The 22,687-nt window shown below is 38.8% G+C and overlaps 1 protein-coding gene across 1 annotated transcript in view; it reads right to left on the bottom strand.

Annotated features, from left to right (window-relative positions):
* LOC121414208 (intersectin-1-like) overlaps positions 1-22,687 on the bottom strand; it is a 102,705-nt gene that overhangs the window by 51,713 nt on the left and 28,305 nt on the right. Inside the window, exons 5-20 of the mRNA XM_041607293.1 lie at positions 21,961-22,130; positions 20,978-21,127; positions 19,996-20,068; positions 15,924-16,097; positions 14,863-15,332; positions 13,951-14,048; positions 12,768-12,820; positions 12,115-12,226; positions 11,044-11,193; positions 9,777-9,917; positions 6,421-6,508; positions 5,464-5,603; positions 4,770-4,927; positions 4,066-4,247; positions 3,075-3,113; positions 772-822 (exon numbers count right to left, since the gene is read on the bottom strand). Coding sequence (XP_041463227.1) covers positions 772-822; positions 3,075-3,113; positions 4,066-4,247; positions 4,770-4,927; positions 5,464-5,603; positions 6,421-6,508; positions 9,777-9,917; positions 11,044-11,193; positions 12,115-12,226; positions 12,768-12,820; positions 13,951-14,048; positions 14,863-15,332; positions 15,924-16,097; positions 19,996-20,068; positions 20,978-21,127; positions 21,961-22,130 — 2,249 coding nt within the window. The remainder of the gene's footprint in view (positions 1-771; positions 823-3,074; positions 3,114-4,065; positions 4,248-4,769; positions 4,928-5,463; positions 5,604-6,420; positions 6,509-9,776; positions 9,918-11,043; positions 11,194-12,114; positions 12,227-12,767; positions 12,821-13,950; positions 14,049-14,862; positions 15,333-15,923; positions 16,098-19,995; positions 20,069-20,977; positions 21,128-21,960; positions 22,131-22,687) is intronic.

The raw sequence follows: 22,687 nt of genomic DNA, 5'->3' as shown, positions 1-22,687 counted from the left end.
AAGATAAAAAAAGTTTCTTTAAAACCAACATTTGCAGCCTGATTTGAAGTTCCACTGAGATTGCACAGGGTTCCCATATCATGCTTGGGTGAACCCCAAATTTCAATTGCTCAATTCAAATGTTATTATTTAGATCTTGAATTCAATCAAGTAAATGTACCTGCATGGGTTATTGTGCTTAATTTTGAGAATTATGTATTGTTTGAAAGCTTTCCTTTGGGTGACTCATTCTGGCCTTTAGGGTGGCTGGTCACAGTTCAACTAAAATCATTAATAGATTGAGAGATGTCACATCTGAACTGATCTTCACTGTGAAATAGAATAGTTGAGACCTATGTAACATCTTGTCATTTTTTTACCTAACCCAATGGACTTACAGTACCCTGATGAGATCAAAGGCCCGAATTCACAAAGGTGGTTTTGAAAACCTGCCGTTGAATCAAAGTGTGCCAAATTAACACCTGTTACCATGGTAAGATACGCTACTTTATTCATGAGTCCACTGTTTGTAGAGTGGACTCATTAATTCAAAACAGTGGACTCATGAATCAATTAGTGTGGATAACCACAGCAACAGGCGTCAATTTGGCGCACTGTGACAAAAGCGCGCATCAGCATTGGACATGGACATTTTTAATACACGAGGTAAAATAAGCGTAATATACAGGAAATCTGCATGAAAACCATGGACTCAACCGTGGGTTTTCAAAACCACCTTTGTGAACTCGGGCCAATTGAGAAACTTGTATGACACCCAATAAAATTACATACCTGAGAATGCAGCAAATGGGTCGTTTGGATCGGTTTTTATGACTTCATTACCTGTCAAGAGAGAAGGGGAGAGAAGTGTCTTATATCCATTGGAGTATTATACAACCATCACTCAATTCAGACTCGGAGGCCCGTATTCTGATACCACGTTTAACTTAAACTCAGGTTTAAAGATGTGGTTTAAGTATGGGAAGCCAAAAGTATCAAGATTTTTATTAAGTTGTATGTTTCTTATGTTTACTGTGCTCTTTCTTGATTCATCGATGGTGAAGACAATCATCTATTTATATACAAATAGCGAATAGGCATGAGTGCGATGGTGCGAGATTTCGCATGAGGTGAAAGAAAGATGCTCTATTCAACGAGGCGTTAGCCGAGTTGAATAGAGCGTTTCTTTCTTTCACCGAATGCGAAATCTCGCACCATTGCACGAATAAGAATATTCACTATTTCAGTTGTACAACGCCTCGGAATCTAGCAAAAATATGAAAAAACACAAGAGTTTTTCCCTCCAGTAATCTATGAAAAGGGAGCAAAAATATTGAAAGCAAAATCCCACAAGCCGGGCCCACAAGCGCACATGATCTTGGACAGCATTGCGCATTTAGCCAGCGGGCTGTACGCGCATTGTTACCTTATTCAATGAAATCGCATTGTGACGTCACCTCCTAAAGCCGTGCAATGGTACATTTTGGACGGTACATTTTGGATGGTACGTCTTGTGTGCAACGGTACGAATGTGTGACATTCAGCCTCCCATTTGATCGCGTACAACAAGCTAAGTAGGTGTTGTACAATACTTGCTAGACAATTATGAATGATTTGAGAGCCAGATGGGCTGAAGTATGATATCTTTACTGTTAGTGATTTATGTAACAATTGGCTATCCATACTTAAACCACAACTTTAAACCCGAGTTTGAGTGAAACCTGCTATAAGAATACGGGCCGGACTGTTTAATGTTGATTTTCAAATTTAAACAGCAACATGAATCATGATTGAAAACCAAATTACAAAACGCAGAACCAAAACACAATGAGGGGTGCACTGTTCAGTGTTGGAAATATAATGCTGATGATCCGTCTTTAAGTTTTCCACGCTTATTTCGCAATTTGACCAATCACAAGGACAATTCTGACACGTATTTGTGAAGGCTTAAAAATAATAATAACAGCATATTTACCCAGTGTAACCACTTCAGTTAAAAAAAAAAAAACTGTTCTCCCAGTGGGCCCTGCTATTATCATTACCTGGCTAAGCTAGGCTACCGATTCAGGAGCACACAGCTTTTTGAGGAATTATTTCCTGTCGGTACCAATTTACCTCACCTGGGTTGAGTGCAGCACAGTGTCGATAAATTTCTTGTTGAAGGAAAACATGCCACGGCTAGGATTTAGAGTCAGAACCACTAGACCGAGACCCGCCCTCAATGCTGAGCAAATTCAGAGACTTTTAAAACTCAATCTTGTTCAGTGTTGCTTTTGTTGCATTCACGATGTTGAAGGTCGTAAAATCTGAGCTGATCGCATTTCAAAGCGTACTTTTGGCGCTTCAATTTTCCTACAAATTGCGATCTAAAAGATCTAGATCTTGGTAATTTGCTTTTCAATCACAATTCTTGTTGCTGTTTAAATTTGAACCCCAATCTAGACCTATCAAAGCTATAATGTTATTTTGAATGATATATCTTGTTTCATTTCATCCTGCATACAAAAAGTTTCATTTCCACTGCCCCCACCATATTTGCCACACTAGAAATATGCCTATTGTTATGTGATCTTCAAAATAAATCAATGTTTAGATATTGAAGTGGTATCTGTACATGTACATGCAACATTTATATAACACGTAATACAAATGTTTTAAGCGCTGCATACTATTAAGCGGCTTTAGCAAGGCTATCTTGATAGGAAGCTCGAGCATTCAAGGAATTCCTTCATATGGGGTATCCATTTACTACACCTGGGTGGAGAGTGGCAAATACAGATAAACACCTTGCCAAAGGATGTGAGTGCTGCAGTGGGATTTGAACCCTGGACCTTGTGGTTCAAAGTCCAGAGACTTATCCACGGAGCCACAACACCTCTTTAGCTATAGCACAGCTATCTTGATAGGACACTCGAGCATTCAAGGAATTCCTTCATATGGGGTACCCATTTACTACACCTGGGTGGAGAGTGGCAAATACAGATAAACACCTTGCCAAAGGATGTGAGTGCTGCAGTGGAATTTGAACCCTGGACCTTGTGGTTCAAAGTCCAGAGACTTATCCACTGAGCCACAACACCTGTACATGTACTTACTGTCAAATCCTGAAGAAAAGGGATCATTCTCACTTGAGCCTGAAAGGAAAAAAAGAAATAAGAAGCAATAATGGCCCAAATGACTACATATATATATATACTCAATTGTTTCAGAAGATGTGCAGTAATTAACTTAATTGGACGAGCCCTCGTCTGTGAATGTTCTTAACATTCAATGGCAATATATTGATTCCTTTTTAAAATAGTCATTAGGTTATAATATTCAATAATTTCAAGTTATAAATTGCCCTTTTTTCAAACACGTCACTTTGTATTTTTCTAGTTTTATATTAGTGCAATTATTAATTTCAAATGTAAATAACTGAGCAGCGCCCTACTAAGTGTAATATTTCAGCATTTTTCATGATACACCCTGTTTGTATAAATGCATATGTTGTACAGTATTATGTGTGCCACCAACATATTTCTCTATGCTATCATGGACAATAAACTATGAACCGATTTAAATAGAAACAGAAATATGGCGCAATGTACATGTACAATACTGTGGATCAAAATCATTTTCGTTGTCATCGTACTTGAAATAAGGTAAAACATTCAATTAAAATCTGAATACAATATTACTAGCATTTATTTTCATTTCCACAATACAACATTATTTACTGTAAAAGAAATCTATTATACATCTTCCATTTCAATGGGGGAGTGTTCAAGGAAAGGATGAGTTGATTAATCTGACAGTTACCACAGTAACAGCTAGTCACCTGACATGTGTTTCTCAGCAAATCAAAGTCAAGAAAAAATGTCAGAATTGACAAAATATTAATAAAAATTTCATGAGAGGATTTTATTAAAATCCTCTCTTGCCAACAATACTCCCTGGACCATGTATCACAAAGTTTAGAGACGGATCATACAGCTGATGTTTAAAGGACTGCACCAACGCAATCAATTGTAAATCAAGCCTTGCGATCAGTTGCAATCGCTTTGTGTAACCGGGGCCATTATGTAAAATGAAAAGGAAACTCACCAAAGGCAGCAAATGGATCAGCTTTCTTCGAACTCTCCTCTTGTTTCTTCTTCTCTTCCTCTTCTTTTCTCCTCTTCTCCGCCTCAGCGTTCTCTTTCTCTGTTCGCTGCTGGGCTAACCTGATGGCATCGAACTTCTTCTTACTCTCATCCTCCTCGTTCTTCTTTTGCAATGCTTCTTGCCTGAGGACAAAATTACCATAAAATACAGCTCAGCAAAACACTACTTATGTTGTTCAGTTATGGCACTACAAGTTGCACAATATATGAAACATGGATTCTCATATCCCAATGTATATTGTGATACAACCATTTGTGACGCTGAGCACACCCCCCCTTAAAAAAAAAGCAGTTTGAGAGCTAACAGGAATGATGTATAGTTATCATATTTGAATACTATCAAAGGCATTGATACACTTCCTGCACAATCACTAAACCATGGTTTAGAATAGCAAGTAACACATGTTTAATTCAAGAAATAGATTATATTCAATTAAAAAGAAGAGAGTTGATTTATCTGCTCCTTAACATTCAACACGCACAATGATCTCAAGACCATGGACCCTTCGCACAAAGAGTTGTGTTTGATCATAACTTACAAAATCAAAAATAAGTGTGAAATGTGTGATTCCAGCTGGTTAAAAATTGAATTTTTGTAGGATTGCAACTCTGTTTGCAACATCTCGCAAAAGATGAAGCATTTACCTTATTCTTTCATTCTGTTGGTTCTGTTTAATGAGTGAGAGCTTCTTCTGGTCCTCAAGGCGTTTCTTGATTGTGCTGAAATCGGCCATCTTGGCTTTCAGCTGCTTCTGCAGCTGATCCGTCTCGTTTTGCTCTCTCACCAGGTTTGCTTTCAATTCCTTCAGTGAAAGACAGAACAGCTAAAATTAATTTCTGAAGTTGTTAAACACACAAATCATCATCAAGATTGATTACATCTGACTTGAGATTGATTTCTAGCTCTCGATTTAGAATTGCCACAAGGTAAGATTCACATCAGCATATACTAGTCTGCATGGACAGAAACTGCTATATACTTTGAGCAAAAGCAGATCTTGGCATAAAGACTAGCAAATATAAACTTGCTGTTGACCTTCTGTACACAAGTCACAGCCAGGCTGGATATTCAGACCACTTTCCTCCTGTGAATGGTTCGAACAACCAATAGTTGACCGGGGGGGGGGGGGGGGGGGGTGCTTCAAATTAGTTCAGTACTAACGCGCACACAATATTTAGCTCGCCAATGCAGCGATACGTTTTGAAACATGCTAATGGGAATTTAAATTCGACTTTCTGTCATGCTTGAATCATTGCGAAATATCTCCCATGTTCTATAACACTTTGTATCATTAAGATGTGCTAAATTAGCTAGATCATTGAACCATATTTGACTTACAGCAAGTTTTGAATGGTTGGAGTCCGTGTCTTGGAGACTGGCAGCGGTTTTTCTCTCCACCTCCTCCAGAGCAGCCCTCATCCTCACAAGAGTCTTTTGTTTGTTGTCGTAGCTAGTCATCACAGCAGCGTATGTATCCGCTGTACCAAGAAAAGAGAACATAGGTTTAAAAACAAATATGCAGAGTATAATAATAATATAGGGTATTTATATTTCGCACATATCCCTCTTGTTAGGTGCTCAAGGCGCTCCTATATTACCCGGCTAAGCTAGGCGTTCATAGCGCACACAGCTTTTTAAGGAATTACTTCCTACCGGTACCCATTTACCTCACCTGGGTTGAGTGCAGCACTTTGTGGATCAGTTTCTTGCTGAAGGAAATTACGCCATGGCTGGGATTCGAACCCACGACCCTCTGTTTCAAAGTCCGAAGACTAATCCACTGGGCCACAACGCTCCACGGTATAGATACGAGAAGCAGAGGGAGAGTCAGACGAAGAAAACGATGGGAAGATAATACCCCGGAATGGACAGGCTTTAGGCTAAGTGATATAGTGAGGAAAGTGGAGGAACAATACGGATGGCAATATTTGTCGCGAGGTCGCGCGTTGCCCATGCGGTTTATTGAAGTATGAGGCAGATAGATGTAAAGAAGAAAGATAGCTAGAGGTGATTTGTCGGAAGTCGGAGCTGCGTTTCTCCCGCAGGGAGCATTTCATTACCAATTCACTGAATAAACGTAATAAGAAGGTCGAGTGGAAATTGGTGAAAGTGGCCATTAGACTCCTGGTAATTAAACCGAATAGCAATTTCGATCTGTACTGGCAATTGCACCAAAGCAGAAAGGGGCCGTAAAGATTGAGCATTATGAGGATAGCCCAAGTAGATTCTTGCTGAACATGCTTAAGCCACGGGAGACATGGTTTGATTGTGGTCATAATAATTGTGTTTACTCACAGACTTGGGTGTTGATATTAAGTTTCTTAGCTTGGACCTGTAGTTCATCTTTCTGTTGGGCTCTCTGTTGCTTCAACTGACGTAACTCCTGCAAAAAGAGAGACAGAGCGAGAGAAAAAATTATTCCCCTTTTTTGTTAATCATACTTTCAATACTTAAGTTTCAGTTTCTTTTTATTGTTACTGCTTTCAATAGCATATACAGTTTGAAAAAGGCACTGTAGAAATCTTTAGATAATCATAATCTAGTAAAATCAAACAGCCTTTTCATTCACATCAAAAAAAATTCTGCCTTTTCTGTCATATTTTCCTAATAACAATTCAAACAAAATATATCGGCTTTTTTCAAGTATGATGAAACAACAAACTACTTTTTTTCAGCCTTTAAATATGGTGTGCTCAGAACACTCAAGCTCATAAATAATGTAAATGCACAAAATATTTGCTTCGAGTAAAAAAAAAAATTATCCAAAGTTGTACATATATCCGGAAAGACATACAAGATGTAAGTATCACAACATCCTGATTTCATTAGGACATTGTGAGGCATGGTGAATTTTCTATGAATGTTTTTTTGCCAGTCTGGACAATTCATTTGACTCTATTCATTTAAAAAAATATATGATTTGTCTGCATAAAATGTTAAAACACAAAATTGTAAAATTTCTGCGATGCTACACATAAAAAAAATGCTACCGTAAGTAACGGTGTATTAACCGCACCCGTGTATTAACCGCACCCCCAACTTTGGACTAAAAAAAAAAGAATTCTTATCACATTTACCAGTACATGAATATTTGAGGTACGAAGAAACAACAAGTGGAATGCCTCTGGCCGTCTCACCTGCATCACGCGGTTCAATATAGCAGCAGTGCTGACTTTGAATACTACTCTAACTCGCACAAGATGTTCAGTGATACATGGTTACTCTATGTCCACTTTTTATGAACTAGACCAATAAACTTACAGAGATATGATGGTTATTCAACAAAAAAACCCCAACATGGCCAAAGTTCATTGACCTTACATGACCTTTGACCTTGATCATGTGACCTGGAACTCGAACAGGATGTTCAGTGATACTTGATTACTCTTATGTACAAGTTTCATGAATCAGATCCATAAACTTTCAAAGTTATGATGGTCATTCAACAGATACACCCAATTCGGCCAAAGTTCATTGACCTTTGACCTTGGTCATGTGACCTGAAACGCGCACAGGATGTTCAGTGATACTTGATTACTCTTATGTCCAAGTTTAATGAACTAGACCAATAAACTTTCAAAGTTATGATGGTAATTCAACAGATACCCCCGATTCGGCCAAAGTTCAAATGACCTTTGACCTTGGTCATGTGACATGAAACTCTAATAGGATGTTCAGTAATACTTGATTAACCTTATGGCCAAGTTTTATTAACTAGGTCCATATACTTTCTAAGTTATGACGTCATTTCAAAAACTTAACCTCAGGTTAAGATTTGATGTTGACGCCGCCGCCGTCGCCGTCGGAAAAGCGGCGCCTATAGTCTCACTTTGCTTCGCAGGTGAGACAAAAACTAAGTAGTAAGTTTAAGCTTTCAAAGTATCTAAAGAGATTACCGGTATGCAGAAATCTGCAGTTCTTGATCAATTCATCTACAAATGTTAGAAAGAAAGAATGGTCCCGACAATATTGGCCACTTACACACTCACTCACCTCACAGTCACAGTGTACACACACAGCACTGCCATTACATTGCAAACTAAGATACAGTAGCAGTCATGCCAGTACATCTTATCAAATTATGATCTGTGTCTTTCCCAGCGTAGGAGGAAGAAACATTCACATTTCTTGCATCACAACCTCACAATCACTTTCAGAAATTTCATGTCTTAGCATGAATTTTGGAAACGGGATTACATGAAGGTTCAAGAAACAAAGAAATTGACATTTTTTCCAGTTGTTTTTTACGGCTTCGTGCCGTCTCTCTCGTGCGTGGTTTATCTTATGAAAAGCAAACAGGAAGGAAAAAAACAAGCTGGCGCGAAACGGAACTTTGAATAGTGCCAGCTTAAGTCGCACTATAACCATATTACAATGCAATCTCAAAGCTCACTCATCTCAACTCTCGCTCAGCGGTGACAAAATATTACCTGGTATGCTTGGCGTCTCTTTTAACTTAGCTAGGGAACTTCACTACTTTGAATCGAGAATAAAGTCAAAATTAGTGTCCTGAAGGTGGGTGCGTTTGTTTCGGACAATATTTAATTAAGATCGTAATAATCGATTCCCATTACCCGCGGCTCATACCCCTCTAAACGACATTGCCTGGGCGACTACGCCCGGCCATTCGATGTGTTGTGAACTGGCAGACATCGTACATGTACGGGAGGGATTACGGCAGGCAGGCTCAAACCCGTCACCGTGTATAAACCGCACCCCCGGCTTTTGCTTCTATCCCGCCGAGAAAAAAGTGCGGTTAATACACCGTTACTTACGGTACTCATGTGAAATCCATGATTTATTATTTGTTTATTATCGCTGATAATGCTACAACATATGAAAAATACAATTTATTTCAAAGTAATATCACAGACAGGATATAGAAGTAGAGTGTGAAGTTGGCTTAAAATTATGCCGACTACAACCAGATGGTCCCTGTAAAATACCATACCTCTGACAATTACAAAGAGTTGCGATTGATCCGATCAATCTCAAAGGAAATCCATCAATTTTTTTCTACAGGAAATTTGCACAATGTCCTTGTACACAAAGAGAAGCACAATGAAGTTTCAAGAAAGAGAAGCATGTATAAATATCCATCATATCGAGAAAATAAATTGAAGAAACATCCATTTTAGATGTTGACGTTGCTGGCTTTCCATAGTTGTGGTCGATCATATCTATCATAACTCTTTGTAAGACGGAGACCAAAAGTTGATTTGATTGATTGAATGGTTTATTTATTTCAATATTCACTGAAAATAGCAGCCAAAGGCTGAATTACATTCAGTTGACAAATGGTTTATATACAGACATTTTAAAAATATACAAATTGGAACAAAATAGCCAAATATCAAAATTGTTCTACAAAATAATAAAACATATATGAAATAAATTGAAATGCTCAGCATATGAGAAGAAAGCCTCAGAGAAAGAATAAAGTACATGGGAAAACATGTTGGAACGAAAGACGGAATGAAAAAGAGGAAGACAGGGAGACAGGAACAAAGTTAAAAAGTTTGGGTATTTAACAAACATGGAAAAAAAACATCGGTAATAGTAATTATAATGCAACAAATGGAAAACTGAGGAAGAAACAAATTATATTGGAATACGTGTTTTTAAGATTTTTTTTTGATAGGGAGACTCACCTTTATTCTCTGCTGGAGATGGTCTATCTCGGCAACCTTGACATCCCTATTCTGTCCCATTAGTATGATTGACGTCTGGTGTTCTTTCACATTGTTCTGACTCTCACTGATCTTTTTATTCAGCTCGTTTTTCTTGTCCTCCTGTAAGAGAAATCATCACCCAAATTTCGTCAAATATTCTAAGGCATTTGTTAAGCAAAAGAGACTAGCGTCATTATTATTATCATTATCATCTTCATCATTATCATCCTCAAGACTAAAGTTACCATCATCAGTATTATCATTGCCTCCATCATGATCATCATCATCACCTCCATCATGATCATCATCATCATCATCAACACCATCATCCTCATCACCACCAATATATGACTCAATGTAAATGTATCACTAATGTTTAATATCATCCTGCACATCACCCTCAATATAATCATCATCATCATCATTAACCTCATAATTTTCATCATCATACATGTACCATCCTACTCAACATCATCACCACACCATCCCCCTCCTACTCCTCATCAACATCACCACCACAATTATCATATCCCGACAGCCACTACCACCACAACCATCATCATCAGTGGAGCGTCATGGCCCAGTGGATTAATCTCTGGACTTTGAAACAGAGGGTCGTGGGTTCAAATCCCAACCATGGCGTAATTTCCTTTAGCAAGGAATTCATCCACAGTGTGCTGCACTCGACCCAGGTGAGGTAAATGGGTACCAGCAGGAAGTAAATCCTCAAAAAGCTGTGTGCACCTGAATAGGTAGCCTAGCTTAGCCACGTAATAATTATAGCAGGGCCCGTTAGGAGAACAGTTTTCAGAACTGAAGTGGCCATCCTGGGTAAATATACCGTTATTATCATTCCACGACTATACCACAGTCTAATAGTTATTGCCACCAAACCAAAGCATCATCAACATCACCATAATGTATAGGTGGGACTAAACATAAATCTAAATTATCTGCTGCTTGCTTGAGTTCCCAATTTACACCACTATCATTAGCATCAATGTCACAACATGAATGGAGATTTCAATTCAATGCCATCCTCATCATCATCATCATCATCATGAACACCTAAGTCCCATTTCCTTCTTACAATAACAAATGTAAAACTTCTATAAACTTCTATAACAAATTTACTATCAGCCAATCAGAGTGAAGGATTTCAGTAGCTTTTAACTGATACTGCAAATTTGTTATTATATCAAGTTTTATGAAAGAGGCTCCTGAAATGAAATTATCTGTTGCTCACCAGTGTTTCAATTTCACACGCTAATGTCTTGTTGGTAGCCTTGAGGTGGCAAACCTCCTCCTGGGACTTGATCCGTTTGGCTTCCAGTTCTTGTCTCTTCTGTCTCTCAATCTCCATCTGCCTCTGTCTCTCCAGCTCTCTCCTTGCAGCCTACAAATAAAATTCAAAGATATCACTACATGTATTTGCTTTATAATTGTTTAATTTCATTATTCTTAAAAATTAGGTAATATGTACAGTACAAGTAACAGTCGTAAAAGCAACAGCAACATTAATAGTTACAAAAGCTGTAGTTACAGGATAGTATAGTGGTAGAAGTAGTAGCAGTAGTACATGTAGAAGTAGTAGTAGTAGTAGTAGAAGTAGTAGTATCAGTAGTAGTAGAAGTAGTAGTATCAGTAGTAGTAGTAGTAGTCGTACTACTAGTAGTATTAGTAGTATTAGTAGGAGTAGTAGTAGTAGTAGTAGTAGTAGTAGTAGTAGTAGTAGTAGTAGTAGTAGAAGTAGTAGTAGTAGTAGAAGTAGTAGTAGTAGTAGTAGAAGTAGTAGTAGTAGTAGTAGTAGTAGTAGTATAGTAGTAGTAGTAGTAAAAGGAGGAGCAGCATATATACATGTATGTGTAGTAGAGAGCAATGTGAGACACTGGGCTTACCCAAACTTGACTAACATTGCCTGACATATCAATGATGTGTTTTTTACCAAATAACATCTTTTCCAGGATAGTAGACAAGTGGTGTGTGTCGGTGCATTCTCCATGTATTGTGGTGCTTTCCCCCATCGACTTTGTATACAGAATTTGTATGTGCATACATGTATGTAATTTGTAAACTGCATGCTAGCCAGACTTAAGCCAGGTAGGGACCGACTTAGATTTAAGAAAAAAACTTAGCCAAAAATAGTAATTGAAAAGCAAAGATGGCTAGGCATTTTCACTTCAGCAGAATACTGAGTAAAAAACTTTAAATTATGGTTGATGTATGGGATTGGATACCGGCCAGGTCCACTAGTGGCCATGGGAATTGAAAAGTCCCAAGTAGTAGTGGAGATAAAACCCAGCCCTGGGTAACTCACCTCTCTTTGCTGTTCTAACTTTAACCGTTGGGCTTCTCTCTCAGCTTCAATTTCTCTTTGCTTCTGCATCATTCTCTCCAACTCCAGCTGCCTCCGCCTTTCTTGCTCTAACCTGTAATCAGTAAAATAGCCTAGTTATCAAATTGGCAATATTAATGCTTCTCAAAATGAAGTATGATGACAAATTCAGACAATAATTCATGATTCAAGTGGAAAATTTACCTGCACATTACATAGATTTTGATAAATATAGAAAAAGAAACAAATAAAGGAATGAAAACCATCAAGAATATTGACAGAGTAACATATTTAAGTTTTGATGCTCACAAAAGAGCAGTTCTTCCATATGCCATGTGATATGAATTCGATAAAATGCCACCCCCCCCAAAAAAAAATAATAAATTAACAAAACAATAAATAAAAAGATAAATATTACAAATAAATAAAAAAATAAAATTGTAGTTGCACATTCATCATCCCATCAAAAAAAACATTTTCAGATTCATTCCTCTAATTTTCCAAACATTATTTTTTGAAATTTTGCAATTCATTAATCCGTTACACAAAGTTGAGAGTTTTGAAGTTTGAAGGTTTTCAACACACCCATTGAAATTATATTTCCCTTTATTATCAACATTGCTTATGATATTTACCTTATTCTTTCTTTCCTCTCCTGCTCTTGCTTTTCAATCTCCCTTTGCCTTTCCTGTATTAAAAAAAAATAAATCAATGATCACTGAGCTGATACCAGGAAGCATTTTATTAAACAAAAAAGTTATCAGCTACCAGAATCCTTGCATCTGATTGGCTCAGAGCATATTTGTCACTAGATATCACTATTTCTGTCATGAAACACTCCCTCAGAAACTTGGATAAATAATGAAGTGGGTGCTCATGTATACCAGGGGAGCGTTTCATGAAAGGATTTTTATCCGACAAGTCCTGTTTTATCCGACAGTTACCATAAGTAACAGTACTTCTGAGCCAATCAGAATCAAGGAAAGTTGTCAGATCTGACAACTTGTCGGACAGAAATGTTGATAAAACGCTCCCCAGGGGAGCATTTACTGCAACAGCCAAACATCCAACATGGATATCAATGGGGGTCCTGGTCTAGTGGTTACGAGTCTTGTCTTCCAATCAGGGAAACATGGGTTCAAATCCCAGTCTTGGTGTGTTTTCCTTCAGCAAGAAATTGATCCACATTCTGCTGCACTTAACCCAGACGAGGTGAATGGAATACCCGGCAGGAATAAAGATCAATGAAAGTAGTTGCAGTAAACACTGATTTCACAAGAAAGTCAGTAAAACCAGGCTTAATTGTCACTATATCATCGAAGATCTAGATCTGGTACAGTTTCATAAACTGAACTTTGTTAAATCTTGAATTCTACGCTGAAAAATAATCACGCTGGAGATCAGCAACACAGATAAGCGTACATGGGACAGTGTATTATTGCTTTGAATTTCGGCCCGACACTTGATCCGAATCCTGTGCTTATTTGCTAATTTCTCAGCAATTACACAATATCTTCCAGAATCCTTTGGCACAGGATTTTTATTTATACAAATAGACACTTTGGAGGTAATTTCATTGGATTCTGTATGAACTCATTTTGAAAATATCACCACAACTGGCATTTATCTTTGAGTGAATGCAATGAGCACTGGGAGGAATCTTGAACTAAAGCCGGGGTGATAAAATAACAACAATGCGCCTCAAAATACATTATATCTAGATTAATTAGGCAATATAAATGCCTATTATTATATATCCCTACATCCCATGATACAAGAACCCTCCATCTAATCTGTGAGCAGGGTCTCTTTTCTTACCTTTTCTCTTTCTTGGACTTCTCTCAGCGCTGCCCTCCGTCTTTCAAGCTCCTGCTGACCTTTCTCAAAGTTCTGTCTCTTTCTGTCTTCAAACGATACTATATTTATCAGTAAGAAAAAGAAGTAATCATTGGTAAAGCTCACCATGAATGAATATTTCCCTCATATAATTGTCACGTTTATCTTTCAATTTTCATCCCCATTTTGATTTGAATATTTTTTTCACACACAAAAAAAAATCCCACTTGATTTCCATTTGAATTCTATAATTTTTTATTTCACAATCGTAAAATTTTACCTGTTTTTGTAAGTTTTCACCCCAAGGCTGCAAGCTTCATCAGACCTAGGTCATATTTATATTCTATCCTATTTGTATCCTCTCCTATTTCTATCCCAATCCACAAGCCTAGTGTCAGTTTCTTCCGACATTAGACAGTGTAGGCATGGTTGGCTGGAGTGAGAGATACTGGTGTTAAATACACTCCCCAATAATTCTTTTAGAAAATGTGAAATAGTTGACAATGAAGGGCAATACTACGAAATACATTTCTTGAATATTTTCAGGTATTGCCCAAGAGTATCTCAAGCATATTATTCAAGCATTTCCTGTCATTCCCTGTATATCCCAAGCACATCCCAGCATTAACAAGTTACTATTGGCTTTATGCAAGAAAGATGACTTTTTTCATCACAAATGATATACCCATAATTATCATTGTTGATTTGGCACAAAGGAAGGTCAATAGCTCTATGTAAAGTTGTCTGGAAAATGTAAAGATTGAAAAAAGGCCTATACTTTAGTACAGAGTAAAGCAAAATGAAGCTGAAATTATGCTGAAAATCAAAATCACAAAAAGCTGAAATTAAAGGTGAACTCTCACACGTCTGCAGACGGCTTCATGAAACACGTACCAGGAGTGAATTTCTTTTCTTCTTCTTGAGGCTGCTGCTCGTCCACACTCTGCTGCTTGACAAGGGCAGGGGAGAGAGGGGCCCCCATTGCCCCAAACCCTCCCTGAGGAGGCATAACACCTGTCATAGCACCAGGCATTGTAACACCACCGGGGGCACTACCAGCACCCATCATCGCCCCTCCCATGGGAGGCATGCCACCACCCAGGGGTGCAGGAGGCATACCTCCCATACTGGCCATCATGCTAGGGGTGGGCATGGCGGGAGCCGGAGCGGGGGTAGGGGGTGCCCCTCCCGCCCCCGATGAGGTCAAGCTGGAGGAACGCCCTCGCCGGTAGGAAGGGGGTACAAGGTCAGGTGGTAGCTTAGCAGGGAGAGGTTTCCCAGCCTTGACCAGGTCAACAAGGTGAAGTGCCAGACAGAACTCCTCACAAGTCAATCTACCATCGTTGTCGACATCAGAGAGACCCCTAGAAATGCAGATAAGACAAATTAGTGAAATTACGCATTGCAGGCATTCTCATACATGTAGTTCTTTGGATATTCATTATTATTTTCATAATTCATTAGTATCCTTCTGAATAAATGTACACCTACCAGTACATAATTCAGAATAGAACAAATTTATACAGTGCAGTCTATGGAGAAACATGTGCATGTGTATGTTTATTTTATTTCAGGGTGTTTTATTACAATTAAATCGAGCTGCATTTTTCAACTCTCGCAGCACTATTACTATGATAAGAACTCAGGGATACTGTTAACATTTGATCCAGTGTAAGGACAGGATTGAAGATGTCACAGGATTAGGAGTCATTATATTGAACTTTGCCGAAGTCAACAAGGAAAACCGTTCAGTCACTGCAATCAGGGTGTATGTGATAGAGATAAGAAGAGGGACCTGCATCACAATGATTAGCGATTAATCATGGGGCTCATTTTTACGATTGATCACACAAAGAATCAATGCAATCAATCATAGAAATCATCCTAACAATCAATTGTAAAACTCTTTCTTCATGTTGCAGAGCCCAGAACCACCACATGCTTGAGATACCAACCAGATCTGTGCAAGGTGGGCCTGTCCCAGACCAGACTGGACCAGGACATTCCTAGCCTGGGCTCCTGTCAGGAACCCGCTCCTCGTCCTATCCTGGGTGTTGAACATCTGGGTGAACTTGAGCTTCGAGTTATGAGGTACACCCCAGTCAGCATTTATAGAGGATGATCGTGCCCTATAAAAAAACAAGACAGAATAAAATTAGCATGAAAATGAGAATTTAAGACAATCGGCAGGGCCAGATGAGCTCTTAACTCTGCAAGAGAATTGAACTGAATCGATACATGTTCATGCCAAATTGTAACATAATACATAGGTATTGGGCGAAGTATACTGGGCTATAGATGATTGATGCAAATTGAGGGCATTTTACAGTTTTCATATATCACTAAACCCCAAAGAACAGGTGAAGAATCAGATAGGGACAGTGCTTTGTAGTAAAACTTTTGTATATTTTTGAAAAAAAAAGTAAATGAATAATCTACCAGCGAATGGAATTGACCAGGAATAAAAACTGAATATTTGTTTTCTTCTTTCCATCAAACACACAATTCAAAATTGTTGCTCCTGCCCCCCTCTTGCTACATTACCAACTGTTTATGAAGCTGTTTGCACTAAAAAAATGAACAGCGTTGAACCCCTCCCCCTTGCGAGGGTGTGCTTCAGAAAACTGTCCACATTCCCATTCCCTTCCTGTGCCATTTCCTGATTCAATCATGCACACTGACTCTGGCGACAATTGCTCCTATTCCACACACTAAATGGAATGACCAACTTCAACCCTCAGTTTGACACTAAACCCTACCCTAAACCTACATATAACCCTAAACCCAACATAAAATCCTATCTTAGATGACATTAAGCCTGTCCGGAGCAACTGTCGCCGGAGCAAATAATGTGTCACTGCTCTGTGACATGCTACAATGCAAAAAGCTTGAGAGTGCTAGTTGTTCTACATTGAATGCAGAATGCAATTCCTAAAGCTACATGAAGCAGTGGGCCATTTAATAAAGCTGTTCCGTAGTTACGCAAGACTTTGCACATGACTGGCTGACCCTTTTTTGTGCCAAATGAGACACCCAAAACTTTTCCTCTCAGTGAAATGGGGGTGAAGTTTCTATAAATAATTCTCATAAGAACTTGAGAAGTACCAAACTTATCATTCAAATGCTTGCTTTCAATGAGAATGTTATAAAACCTCAAAAGATTGGAATGTTTGTTATCAAATATGATTGTTATTAAACAAAAAAAGACTTGATTTCAAATTATTGAGAATTTGATCAAGGAGAAGAAAGGGTCACCAGCTGCACCTAAAGTTGTGCGTAAAAGCTTTATGAAATACCACCCTGAGAATGCTACAATGAATGAAGCTGAAATGAGTTTCCATGAACCATGATGCACAGAGTTCTGAACCCTGATTTGCAAACAAAAGCCCAGCGCACACGAGGCAACGCGATTGCACTAAGATCCACTTGCAACAGAATCGCAGAGTGCGTGCCAGCCTGCAACATGATGCGGCTGTGACCTGATTTGCTGCCAACGAATTGCAGACCCAATCTCAGACATTTGACAAGTCAAATCTTCCTGAGATATGGCTGTAATTTGATAAATGCAGACAATCAGATGTGTCCACAACTAATTTCCAGAGCTGATGCAGTAGAGATGAACTGCGCATAATAGAGAGGCGCCATGGAGATGCAGCGTGTAGTAGAGAAGTTGCAATGTGTGAAGTTGGCTGTGATGCGATCGTGGGGAGATGCACTTGGCAACTGGTTGCAGAATAGATCTTAAGCAATCGTGTCGTATAGTGTGCACGGGCTTCGAATGACATGATCGAGCATAATGCAGCAATGGTGAACTTTGTATGTGAATGGACTGAATCATGTCTACTCCTACTAAATTTCAAACATGTACAATTCAGATGAATCCATTTTGTTTGCATTGACCATCACATACATGTACATGCATTTCAGGGCCGTGCCTCTCAAATTGTTGCAACAGATCCAATCCATCTCAATTATGGAAAGCCCAAAATGCCATTATTTGGAATGATAAGTGTGATGAAAAAAATCTATGACTATATGTAACAGGCATTGTCTTTTATATTTATTTTTTTCATTTTTAATATTTACTACATTTTATTAGCGGTCAGCAGCAAATGAAGATTTACTCTTTCTGCGGCTGCTATCCTCTCAGGATACATCTATTATTATAAGAAAAAGGTATTATATTATTGTTTTTTTTTTTTTTAATTTGTCAAGTTAGACCTCTTTTGACACTGTCGACCTGGAACACAATAAAAGCCTTGAACCTCGCCTGAACTCTTTGGCAGAGGCTACAGATTTTGTCAGAGTTGCCATTACAAGTCTGATGCTGTTACGGGAATCGTCAGCAATCTGTCTGATGCAGAAGACCTCACGCAGTGGCTTTTGTAGCCACTGCCTACAAGTATACACCTCCATCTTGCTGAAGTTGTTATCCTTTCATTGTCTAGGATTCAGTTCATGTTTTTTTGCAAAAAAATATCCACCGGACATAGTCGAAAAGAAGAAAAAAAAGACCTAATGCAAGACTGGAATGTTCGCAGCAACTCAGTGTAATCTTTGGCATCGGACAGACTTTTTGCTTGACAGCGTCAGACTGAAAAGGCAGAGACAAAAGCTGCAGCCTCCACTGAGATTATAGGCTACCCTGAACCAAGCTGATGATGAAAGTCAAATCTCATGCAGTGATGGGGGAAAGGGGATCAGCAGGCTACCTTGGAATAAAGTGGTATTTATGACTGCCATAACCTCCAAGGGTCAATGACCTCAGCATCATAGGCCGCATTGACCTGATATCAAAGTGTTTTAAACGGAAGTCTGGTAAACATTAAACACATGAATATCACACCAACAACACAACAAAATGGCAATAGTGGGGCCCGTTTCATGAAACTTGTTTAAACAAAAAATTTGCAAATACTGAAATGCAGAACTGCCAACCTCAACAAAAACATTTCAGTATTTTAAAAAGTGAAAAATCAGTATTTTCAAAGAAATACCATAGGACAAAAAATAAAGCTGGAACTTTAGAAATCAGTATTTTGCATGAAACCATCAGTATTCTTCTTATTTTTCCATACAAAATACTGAACATTCACACTGGCACTGGAAACCCATCAACTCGATTGGCTGAGAGTGAGCTTGTCACTGAAATGGTGCACTTGTTATAAACAAGTAATCATGAAACGAGACCCTGATCATAAACAATGATAGTGAGCAATATAAAACAAATGCACATCTACCCATACAGGTGGGTGTTTCATAAAGGCTGTTCTTACGTTAAGAGCAACTTTAAGAACGACTGGTGATCCTTTTCTTGCGGTGAATGGTATACACCAAAACATCTACTGGCGTTATTTTAGCGCATGAGTAAGGATTGCCAGTCGCTCTTAAAGTCACTCTAAACTTAATATGAAGAGCTTTATGAAACACCCTCACCCCCAAGGGCTTGATTTAATCCGAGCCAACCATAGGCAACAGCCGTTGGCGCCCTTTTGACTGGCCATGATTCCCCCTCTTACATGTACAGGGCATGGAGATTCGTTGCACCTTTTAGTTTTAACCATAACTGTAATAAAAAAAATGCCCTATAGGAAAGTGGCCTTGCCCTAAAACTTCAAATCAACCTAATTCTCAGAAAACTTATTTTTTTCCTAATTCAAAGTTGATGTGATGCCAGCCATATTTGATTCCCCAAGTATTCAAGCAAATGATGGGATACCTTTTACAGGTCGATAAAACCCAATAAATCTTGAAATCTGTTTAAATCAACCAATTGTCATAAGACTCATTTTTGGTTTTTGAAGGTACATGCAATTTTAGCAATGGGAGATCCCCAGCCCCGAGTCTTCAGGCAAATGTCTTGATAGGAAACCTTCAATCCTAGGCTAAAAGCAATTTTACAAATTGTAGTCCAAGCGAATTCTCAGAAAACCTTTTCCCCTCTCTCATTAGGAGTAATTGATTGTAGTCTTTGGGGACCCACGTCCCAAGTCTTCAAACAAATGAAAGGAGACCTCTCTCTCTCACCTCTCTGGCGAAGAAGCCTGCACTGCAGTAGCTCTTGCCATCGCATTCTGCTGGGCAGAGCCGGCTCCAAAACCTGCAATGAAAAGATTCAGATCATGACAACATACATGCATACCAAAAGAAGAGTGCAAAGTTGGAGGGAGTTTGGGGGAAAATCACTGAAAAAGAACCCATCTCTGTATATGCTTTAAAATGATTAAGAAGGGAAAGATAACAAAGTCACATCCAGGAGAGTGTTTCATCCGTGGACGTCAGCACAGAGGATGATAGTGTGGTAGGTATCACGGTACAACATGTATCTTTCTTGGGCAAGTGTTGGTCCTGAAAAGGACCATCCAAGTTTGGGTGGCCCTTTTCAGGACCAACACTTGCCCAAGAAGGATACATGGTGTACCGTGAGACCTACTGCACAATTCTTCTTTGCTATAGAATCCTTCAGAAGTTTCAGAGGATGATATTTTGCTTTTTGGATGCCGCAACAATAGATGGCCTTCCCCATGAACAAAGGATAATCCTCCGTGCTCATACCCATGTTTTCATCAACATTTGTTGTCCGACAAGATATCAGATCCGACAACTTTCCTTGATTTTGATTGGCCAGGAAGCACAGTTCCTATGGTAACTGTCTGATAAAACATACATTGTCATATCAAACATCCATGTCATTTCATGAAGCACTTCCTGCATACATATTACATAAACATATGCTGTTTACATTATAATTAAACTAGGTATCACAAAATCATTCTTGATGTAATTAATGATCCTTCTTGAATGAAAAGCTACTAACAAACTTATAAAAAGATTTGCAATAATAAGAACTGATCAATCATTTTAAAAATTATGCTTGACTGCTGCAAACAATAGCAAAAATATGTTCCTTGGACTATTCTGAACTCATTGACTACTGTATTCTGAAATTCTCATAGGCTTGTACAAGGTTCATCCGGTTCTCGTAGGCAATACGTTAATTTGGACGTACCTCCCATATTTGGTGTTGGTCTGTTAGGTAGAGTGTTGAAACTGCCCGGCTGCATCCCCTGGGCAGACATCGCTGGAACCGGCATCCCCCCTACACCTGGCATCCCTCCTGCAGGCATGGTACCAAAGCCTGTCATTGGTCTTACCATTCCTGGAAGCACAAAGGGAATGGTGGTGATGATCGGAGAGAGAGAGAGAGTTCTTTGATTGATCAGGTATTTGAAATGAAATCTCAGTTTCACACAATCAAGATAAACGGATGAATTACCTACAGAAAATTTTGTTCATTATTGATATTCTAGGTGGTGGCAAAGTTATGGCACTTGCAGAAGGAGAGTCCGAGGGTAAAGAGTAAGCAGAATTCACTAAGTGGATCAGAGAGGTGATGACATCCCAAGACTGTCTGAACATGCCATATCCCACCAATTTGGGTCAATAAAGTATATCATCATATGTTAATTCATTTGTTTGGCCTCAGCTGTGCCTGGAAAGCGATTTGAAACACTATGACCCACAGGTCTGTCTTCTCAATATAACTGATTGGGGGAGTGCATGTAACCTCTAGACCGGGGTTTTCCTCCTACTCTTATTCGAATAGTTTAGTGGGTTCTTAACGTGCAAAGGTGGTGACTCTCCTCTACATGAGGCCTCCTTTTATTATCCTATCCAAGGGACAGAGTGCTTTCCACTGTAACATAGCACATAGCATGCATCTACAGAACTGGGAAGGGCATGTTACACGACACATGCTTCAGTCATCTGCCCGGGTGGACTTGAAGTCTCCAACCCACAACCTCTTATTGACAGGCTGACGCTTTAACTCACTCCTACAGTACACAAAGGTGCTTGAGCATAAGTGGCACATGTATTTGCTGAACAGTCGTTCATAAAATCTTCTGTAATTCATATATAATTTTAATGAAAGTTTTTAAAGAAATAGCTCTCGGGGTGGACTTCCCTTGGAAAGATCATGTCATCACTCACCCATTGGCTGGACCCCAAAGCCAGGCATGGCAGGAGCCGGGGCCTGCTTCAGACTGGCCGGTAGGGTCCTCGGAAGCTCCCCCTTGCTCAATTTCTTCTTGATGAGGTACATGGCGATGGAGAACTCCAGCTTGTCAAGTTTTCCATCAGAGTTCATGTCAGATAGTGTCCTGCAAGCATACAAACACTAGTAAATATTATAAAGAGAAGGGTGCTATGCATCAGAACCCGCCATACATTTTTTTTTTTGGAGCTCCAAAGTTTGTGTTAAAGGGGGAGTGAACTGTGTGTGTTCTCTCATTGACTGTGTGTTATAAATACAGTCTTAAAATATACATTTTCAGATATCTACTAATACTACAGAGAATAAATTGACCTATAATTCTATTTGTATAGAGAAACTAAAATGTTTTGAGAGAAAAAGGAATTGTCTTGATACTTGGTTACATAATTATTGCAGTATAAATGTATTGAGTAGTTAATTAACATGTTATCATTCAAGTATATATTACTAGACTCCACTAGCATTATGGGTCAGGAAACTGGCAAGGTATAGCTCGTTGAGGACTCGGGATGGCGCTATTGGTTTGAATCTGCTTTTAATTGGAAAATTTCCAAGACTATCATGTGAAACAAAGTGTTATTCCTTCCTGAACATCTGGTAGTACTATTCTCAAGATTGTTTAATGTTTTTTTATGATTCAGCCAAGTTGGTCCTTATTGTCAA

This window comes from Lytechinus variegatus, chromosome 4 (genome assembly GCF_018143015.1).
Source record: "Lytechinus variegatus isolate NC3 chromosome 4, Lvar_3.0, whole genome shotgun sequence".
Lineage (NCBI taxonomy): Eukaryota > Metazoa > Echinodermata > Echinoidea > Temnopleuroida > Toxopneustidae > Lytechinus > Lytechinus variegatus.
Note: the sequence above shows the minus strand (reverse complement) of the source record. Positions and strands in the feature narration are given on the sequence as shown.